The 9,103-nt window shown below is 45.8% G+C and overlaps 1 protein-coding gene across 6 annotated transcripts in view; it reads right to left on the bottom strand.

Moving 5' to 3' along the window:
• The window catches only part of rnf220a (ring finger protein 220a), a 204,922-nt gene that overhangs the window by 134,413 nt on the left and 61,406 nt on the right, over nt 1-9,103 (bottom strand). For all 6 annotated transcript variants that reach the window (XM_025066330.1, XM_025066328.1, XM_025066329.1 and 3 more), the window contains one exon: nt 1,054-2,194. In XM_025066330.1, coding sequence (XP_024922098.1) covers nt 1,054-1,708 — 655 coding nt within the window. In that variant the 5' untranslated portion in view covers nt 1,709-2,194. The remainder of the gene's footprint in view (nt 1-1,053; nt 2,195-9,103) is intronic.

Raw genomic sequence — 9,103 nt, 5'->3', positions numbered from 1 at the left:
GCATGCAGACTGATGACGAAAAACGAGCGAGGACGAAAAAACGAGGGGCAAACTTTACGGAGGTGACGGTGTCAGTTGTTGATCATAAATGTGTCTGTAACTCTCATGTGTAGGAGATCTGCTTTGTGTGAGTATTTGTGTGTGTTTCACATGAGCACAATACCCCCCCGACTCCCACCCCTGCCCCCCCGACTCCCACCCACACAAACAAAGTGCCAAGGTTTTGATATGTGGGTAAATCTTCTGGCAGAGTGGCTGCCAGCCTGGAGCTATGATGAATGCTGATGGCAGAGAGCACGGCCAGCCTCGGAACTGTCATTCACTTTTACACACACACACACACACACACACACTAATCTTATTCCCAGCGTGTGAAGGCCAAATGGCATCCTTCCACTGGTGAATGCTAATGTGAGCAGCAGAGCTTGTGGGTTTGTGGAACAAGGATGTTGGAGATCCAGGGGAGTTGATGACAAGAGAACGTAGATGGGATTGTTTACTGACGTGTGGAGTGTGTCGTGCCTGTGCGTGGAAATGTTCATCCTTCTGCCAAATTACTGCAACTTGCACTTTGCTTTTTTAATTTGGGAGCCAGATTAGATTTGATCTTGTTTTCGGGGGGTTGGTGCATATGTCGGGTTTACAAGTTTAATTTGCAGGAGTTGTTGGTGAAATTGTTTCCAAAGATGTTTTGGCTGCACTGAGCAAATGCTGCAGACAAATGGAAATCAGAGTATATTTGATGAGGACTAATGGTCCAACAGGACAAAAAGATCCTTCGTGTGGTCTTTTTAACATGTCAACGCAACTGTATTCACTGCTAATCCAGAGAATAATGAGGGCGACCTGGATCGGTACTACGACAACCAGAACCAACAGGGACTTTCAGAATAAAAACCTTATATGTTCTTTAGTGACGTGCAAAGAATAGAACACCAGGAGTGAATGATTTGATCTGTTCAAACACGGAGGAGAAATCATCTCTAATTGTTTCTTGTTTTGCTGAGTTGTGTGTAAAACGCTCATAAAAAAACAAAATGGTTCTGGACTTACAGCGTTCGATGCGGTCCTCTGGACTGGAGGATGTCTCTCGGTCAGACAGGAGACCAGACACGGCGAAGATCTTTTTCCCACTGTCCTCCACTGCCTTCAGGGCGCTGCTGGGAGAACCTCCAGGAGGAATCTGAGAACCTCCGAAGTCGTACTCTTTGCCCTCCGCGTCAGAGTACCGCAGGTGAGGAGAGGCGTCCGCGTCCAGGCAGCCTTTGAGGCGCTTGGCCGGGGTGAAGGCAGACTGATACCCACCAGGAGCGCCGTCGCGGTCTTCTGGGGGTGAGGCGAAAGGTCTGAAAGCCCCGACGCCGCTGTGGTTCAGCATGCTGATTGGTGAGCAGTCTAGGTTTGGTGGAGCAAACTGATGATGGAGATGGAGCAGAGATGGTGGGAAGTCCCTGTTGGGGAATCCTGGCGGGACCGCACCTTGGCGGTGGTACATCGAAGCAAAAGTGTAGGAACCGTTGTTGAATGGCAAGTGGACGTCTTTCTCGACGGACACCGGAACGCCAAACGGGCGTGGCTGCTGGCAGGGGATGGAAGCATCACGAGAGGCTTCGGCCGTGGAGGCCAGGACCATCAGGGCTGGGGAGGCCAGAGGATTGGGCAGGTAGGAGGAGCTCTCCATTTTGAAGGCTGCCCTGTGGAGGTCCATGTTTGGACTGAAGTAGGAGGAGGAAAAAATTTTAAGATTCGTAAAGGGAGGAGACTCTTTCTCCTCAGTGAATTCCGAGACAATGTCCAAGACCCTTGGGGAAGGGTCTGAGAAAGTGAAGGAATGTGGTGTGAAAGTTCAGCGAAGGAGTTGTTTTTGGGGAAGGGGCTCAGAAAAGAGCCATTCAGAGGAAACAAGAGTTTTCTTGGCAAAGTGAAGGGGAAGTCTGTCAGCGCTGATTCAGCTGCGACTCCGTTCAGTTCATTCTCTTCTGCAGAACTAAAGGCCGTTAATGTGTGTCCACTCAGATTCACTTCTTCAGTCCAGACTGTTCCAGGCCAGGCCACCGGACGTGTCCAGATGTCATGAGCGCTGACAAACACACGCAGTTAACTTTTTGGGATCCTCTCTTCGGATGTATATTTTTAGGAGGTCTGGGGGCGGTGAACATCAAAGCTGGTTCCTCATCTTCATCTGGTCTTCAGGCTGGGAGCACAGAAGATAAGAGAAGGATGAAAATCAGTTTAAAAAACTTTGTCACAAAGTTACATTTTTAGACATGAATGTAATAATTCAGAGAAGGTTTTTCTGGTCAAACAAAAAAAAAAGAAAACTTTGAAATCAGAGTCTGAATGAATGTTAAAAGGACAAAGTCCAAGTCTCCTGGAGAAACCATTCTTTAAATCCTAGCCTTCCAACCAGGTGTCAACAGCTTTAACACCAACATCTAGAAAAACAAAGATTCTCAGTAAATTTTCTTCTTAGTTACATTTTTGCACTTAACGTAAATGAAGAATTCTGTCAAATTAATTCACTCTACTCATCTTAACAAACCTCTTCATCTCATGTGTTTCCAAATGTCTCCTCCCTGTCCTCTACCCACATAATCTGTCCCCATCTCCACCCCCTCCGTCCACTGCTCTGCTCCATCCTCATCTCCTCTCCTCATCTCCCTAGTGCCAGCTCTCCTCTTCCCTCCTCCTTCCATCTCACATCTTGGCCTAAGCCGCTTATTTCTCCCATCTCCCGGGATGTTATTGGACCAGAACCACTTGTCTTAAGATAAGGACACACACACACACACACCACACACACTCTGGGCCCACACACTCATCTGATAAGCAGCTCTGTGGCTCACTGTTCATCTCCACAGCCGACTCGCTGGGACGAACCCTATCCACACTATCACTCCATCTAAACACTTTTAATTTCCCAATTTTACTATCTGTCCTTCCTTTCTCTTTGCATCTCCCCTGTCAATCTCCTCTCCCCCCCTCCCACCCCTCCACCTTTCTCCCCCTGGCCTCCCCGGCCCTGCCTCCCCCGTCTCCCTTGGGTGATTCAGATGGGTGATATCATATCAGAGCTCTCCATCTGCCGTCCACAAGCCAGAGGAAATCTGACTGAGTGAATAAATTAGCCGTACTTGACCTTGCGACCCCGCAGCATCCGTAGCAACAGACTAGAATCTTACCCTTCGGGGGATTAGATCAGGGCGTGCGATTGGACGATCAAAGGAACGTAGAGCGAGGGTAAGAGAGAGAAAGAGGGGCAGCCGATGAAACGACAAAATAACATTTCAGAGATTCTTATCCCCAAAGGGCGATCTGAAGGTGGCTGACTCGTTAATCACACGATATGTTAAGATGTAAAGACGGCAACAGAGCGCTTGTACTTGACACGTGACGGAAATCAGAGCACTGATAAAATGTAAATAGGTTATCATTAGGACAAAAGTACAACAGACTGCAACAATCAAAGTCCAACCTACAGGACTCTGTCGGATTCTTTTTTTTCTGTTTTTAAGTTTTGCAATTTTCACATTCTGGTGTCTTTTACAAAATTGTTGAAAAAGTAACAAAGGAATAATTTTAAAATAAATGAACCTGGACACTCAACACTGGTTTTGTTCACCGAGTGTCTGTGGACAAAGTTGACAATTTTACTTAAATAAACAGCCATGTCTCTGTAACTGCTGTGGACTTGACTCCTGGCCAGCACCAAAAGAGAAACTCCCTGGGAAATGAAAGGAGAAAATCTCTTCTGGCTATCAGCTGTTGACGACACTCATTCAAATCAATGACCAAACCTGATCCGGCCTCTCTGCCACGCCGCTGCACCACCGCCCCGACAAACACACCCACAACTGCTGAGAAGAGGAGAAGACGGCCCAGAGACGTGAGATGTTGAACATCACCACAAGTGTCCAGCAGTGAGGAGGACGGCCTCTGGTCTGGACCGACGCCACAGTGTCAGGTTATTCAGGTTACATGTCCCCGACTCCTCCTCCTGTTCATCCTACTTCTCCTCCATCATCACCCTCTCCTCCCTCCACCTATGACCATCCATCCTGAAATAGCGCTTTGAAAAAGGAAAAAACATTTTTTCTCCTCTTTCACTGAGGCAGCTTTGTCTTTGTGACATCCTCAGCCAGCGTCCTCCTCCCTTCACTCTGTAGATGATATTTCACTTCCTCCTCCTCCACTTCTGAAGGAGGACAATATTTTTTCGTGATGGTGTACTATGCCAATAAGTGTCAGAATATTTCTGTGATATTGTCACAAAGACGAGCTGAGTTTAACCTCTCCATCCAACACTGGGTGACGTTGGCGACTTCACGTCTCGGTTTTTGCCTGTTTGTTCTCAACAACATTTTTTTAAAAGCAAAAATGGATGGAGCCCAAGAAGAAGAAGAAGAAAAATGGAGACAAAGTGATCTGGTCAGAAATGCTGCTAAAACTCATCCACATCTACATCATCTGTTACACAGTAATAAAAAAGTTTCCAAAAATAAAGGTTTTTTCAATCTTCCGTCTCTAAAACAACAGCAATAATTCCACATGACACCAACACCAATGTATATCATCAATATCCAAGTGCAATTACATCTAACACACACACACACACACACACTTGTGCCATTTACAATCCCATTTGCCTCTCGGTGATGGCAGCTTCACATTGTCTGACACTGTGTATATGCATTTTATAATAGGAAATGTCACGGGGAGCGTTCAGCAGCGCTGTCATCATTTGATTAGAGTGTGCAGGAATGATGCTGCTGTCAGCGTGCTATTAAACACAGACGCCGTTTCACGTCAAATCTGCTCTTTAACAGACGACGCTGCAGCAGCGGCGGAGATTACAGTGTCAACACCAATGTGCTCCAACATCACGGCTGAAGAAGAAAACTTTCACTGAGCGACCCAGGCACTCAGCAGGGGGAGGGGCAGGAGCACGAGCACAGAGAACGGTACACCTGGGGCGGGAACACCTGATAACACCTGGTTTGGCCACCAGAGGGTCAGAGGGCACCTGTGGGTCAGAAGATCGACTGCGTGTCCCACACTTTCCATCTGCAACAATGAAGGGGAGTCGGACATCTGGTATCACAGTCACCAAACTGTGGGCCACAACCAAAGCTACCTGTTCTGGGTCAGACTAACTTTTCTAGCCTAAAGTTCTAAAACAGACTTGTGGGTCACATCTAGTACATAAATGTGGGGCACATGTTAATCCCACCTAAATGGAGTGGGCAGCCAAACATCCTACATCGCAAAAAAACAAACACTTGGCCCACAGATGTACACATGGTACACATCCAAAGTGTGGGCCACACCTCATCTCAAACTTGTCGAGCCTGAAATGAAAATTCTCTCTGCGATAACAACACATTCGTCCTGTTTTTTTTTTTTTTAATCAAACAGACTTTGGTGTGAATTCTTTGATTGTCAGGATCAAAAAAATAAAGGAACAGGAAGTCAAATCCAAATGGGAAGCGGAGTGACACGGAGCACTCCTCCTCCTCTTTGTTGACTGGCTGCTGTAAATATTTGCCTTGCACGGACGGTTGGAGTGCGTAAGCAACACTATTGCTCTTCAAACACGTCGGCAAAACTTGTCACATTCACTTCTGCAGCCTGTCTGCCAGAGATCTGGAGAGGAACGAAGAAGAGGAGCAGGAGGAAGAATCCAATTTTTGCTATAAAAATGTCCTGTCGACTGTGACTGCTGTGTGTGTGTGTGTGTGTGTGTGTAGAAGCCAAAGCAGCTCAAGTGTTTCTTTTTTAGTGTAATGGAGAGAACCAGTCAAAACCACAGGCCTGTACGTACATGGACACACACACACACACACACACACACTCGTGGGTATATTTAGAGGCTGCAGACGAGTGTGAAACTGTGTCACTTTTACATGTTCTTACAGTCGTGTCACAGTGTCATTCAACTCGTCTCTGCTGGAGGAACAAACCGTCAGTGACACACGACACGTCGTCTGAACAGCAACAAAAGTTAACTTGGTGCCGAGCAGGTGAAATTATTCAGTCCAATAACTGAATAAAAAGGGAAAAAAAAATCCTCAAACTTTATTATAAGAAGTTACGTTCACATCAGGAGTCCAGTTCTGGAGTCGATCCTGGACCTGGACGGGTTTTTAACACCGCAGCTCCCACTACAGTCAAACAGACTCTTCAAACACGCAGTAAACCGTACGGCCTGTAGTTGGCGGCGTTTTAAAAACTTACGTTTTTTGGACAAAATTGTAGAGGAGCAGATTAGAGGCACATGAATATGTTTGAAATTCAGCAGTTTGTGATTTTGATTTTCCTGAATTTCTCTCTGAGCTGTAATCAAAACGGTTCAAAGTTCGACAACAGACGCTGCGGAAAAACAAGGTGTCAAGCACAGAAGAAGAAAGATTCAGATGTTAAATGTTGACGGTCATCACACACACACACACACACACACACACACACACACTGAGGGAACTGGACAAAGTAAACTGTGTGTGTGTGTGTGTGTGTGACTGGTTTTTAGCATTAAAGCAGCAACACTGCAGCCTGCAGACATGTCCACTCTGTATTCCAGACGGACTGCACTGATTGTGCTTGCACAAGTAGGGGTGTGTGTGTGAGGGAGTGTGTGTGAGTGTGTGTGTGTGTGTCCCTGTTTGCTGTTGTCCAAAGCAACAGTCGATACTATTGAAATCTACTCATTCATGTCTGGCCATGAGGCAAAGCTCAAATGTCCTTGTGAATAAGAATCACGTCCATTTATCTCAACCCCCGCGTTCTCCTCCTCTCCTCTCCTCCTCTCCTCCTCTCCTCCTCTCCTCTCCTATCCCGCTCTATCTTTCTCTCATATTATTTTCTCCTTGTTTTTTTTTGTCTCCTCAGGCACAAACGACCGACTTCAGTCCCAAACATCTTTCAAACATCCTTTCCTGACTTCCTGTCTGTCTCCAGGTTATTGTCTTCACTCATCGGCCGCAGCAGCTGAATGAATGATCAGCCGGGTGGAGGTGGAGGAGGAGGTGGAGGTGGAGGAGGAGGTGGAGAATATTACAGTAAGATTTAATAATAGACAGCCACACACATCATCCTGAGGAGGATAATGACACTTGGGCAATATTCAGCACCAAAATCAATAAGGATTGGACAAAGCTGCAGCGGCTGAAAATACAAGCACTTTCTGCAGCAGTCAACTAACGGCAGATACATTCTGTCGGCGCCGACGCTCGGCCCTGACGTGTAATTTGTGTTTTTGTGAGAGAGGAAAAATAAATGTGTTTTCCAACGTCCTCCCGTCATGACGTGATCATCTGTTTACCAGCACAGAAAAACTGAAACAAACTCTCTGTGATTTGGAGAATGAGGAATTCGTGTTAACGCTGACACTTGGCCTCCACCTGAGGCAGCACTGAGGCCCTGTACCGTCTGGAGCTCTGAGCAATTTTATTAACCTAAAACCAATCTGATTGTTTTCAACTTATTTTTGTCTAGTTTTTCTCCCCTCTCTGTCTGAGTCCAGTCACTGGACAAAATGATTTTTTTATGTCAGGACATCGATGCGGAAAATGTAAATACAAAAAAAGGATTTTCATTTATAAAATTTATATTTTAACACAGTTCGAATATTTATTCCCCACCACTGATATATATGTTATAAATATATTTATAAAAGTCAATGACTGAAGTTTTTACACTGCAGATACGTAAAGACACCAAAACACACATTTTCCTGATTTTTAGGATCTTAAATTTTACTAATAAATATAATCTGTATTTCATAATAATCTATCATCTATTTAACATAATAATCTACATCTATAGCTGTAAATAAATTCAGCTAAATTCCTGCCATTTCTCCAGTAAATATCACAATAAAAATGTTAAATTATAGAGGACATTATATCGACGTATAATTTTGACTTTTCAAACTGAACTAGTGAATTAACGGAAGCACAAATCTAAAGTTTGACCAGTGTGAAGTGACTAACAAATATTTCTGGCTCTCAAATCTCAAAGAAACAAATCAAAGAATTTAAACCACTGGTTAAAAATATTTCAATTTAAAATCATGCCGATGTGTCCAACGACGACAGACTGACGAGGACGATATAAAAACCCTGGTGTTTGTTGTTTGATCAGTGCAGTAACTGATACGGAGGGCGTGTCTGCTGCTGCCACGGCCCAGATTACCGGAAACCAGAGGAAACATTTATCCAGCGGCTGCCAATTAGACCTCATATTTATCACCGATAATAATACTGTCGGAGAGACTGGAGGAGGAAGAGGGAGAGAGGGAGGGAGAGAGGGAGAGAGGGAGAGAGGGAGGGAGGGAGAGAGGAAGGGAGGACGGAGGAGGAAGATGGGGCTAAAGAATCGTGACAGATGACCCCTGGAGTGTCACAGCTGACCGACAGGTGACCGAGGTCGTCTGCCGTCCTGCAGGAGTGTGACCCAGTGTGTGGCCCAGTGTGTGGCCCAGTGTGTGACCCAGAGTGTGACCCAGAGTGTGACCCAGTGTGTGGCCCATTATGGCGGCGGTACAACAGTCACCGCTGAAATGAGGGGGAAACAGGACGACAGGAAGCTGCAGGACAAGTCCAAGACAAGGAGGGGAGACGACCGACCAGGTTCAGTCTGTGGTGATGATGTAAGAATGAAGTGGGTCACATGTTTGTGGCCCAGGTGGAGAAAGTCTGAAAGATTTGTTTATGGAGGTCCACGAATAAAAAGAAGAAAAGTGTTGGACTTTAGAAAACTTTTGCAAAGAGAAAAGTGTAAGAGGTCACACTGATGTTTACTAAGGTCAACGATGGGAGGGTGGAGGGTGGAGGGTGGAGTTTCAGCCAGAAGAATCTCACAAAGGCGGAGAAACGACGTAATTTAAAAAAGAAAGAACGAGAGCTGGACGTTAGCTAAAAACTGTAGATTTAAATGCCACGTGTGTGTGTGTGTGTGCAGTTGGAGGAGGGGGTGAATGTGTGTGTGTGTTAATTTACGCCCAGCCTGGTGAGATCAGCCTCCCTGTACGAGTCCTGTCTCCTGGTTGGATGCCCGACTGGCTGCACAGAGAAAAATGATAAGTAGGAAACACAAACACAGTCAG

This window comes from Cynoglossus semilaevis, chromosome 20 (genome assembly GCF_000523025.1).
Source record: "Cynoglossus semilaevis isolate Cse_v1.0 chromosome 20, Cse_v1.0, whole genome shotgun sequence".
In the NCBI taxonomy this organism is placed as follows: domain Eukaryota; kingdom Metazoa; phylum Chordata; class Actinopteri; order Pleuronectiformes; family Cynoglossidae; genus Cynoglossus; species Cynoglossus semilaevis.
Note: the sequence above shows the minus strand (reverse complement) of the source record. Positions and strands in the feature narration are given on the sequence as shown.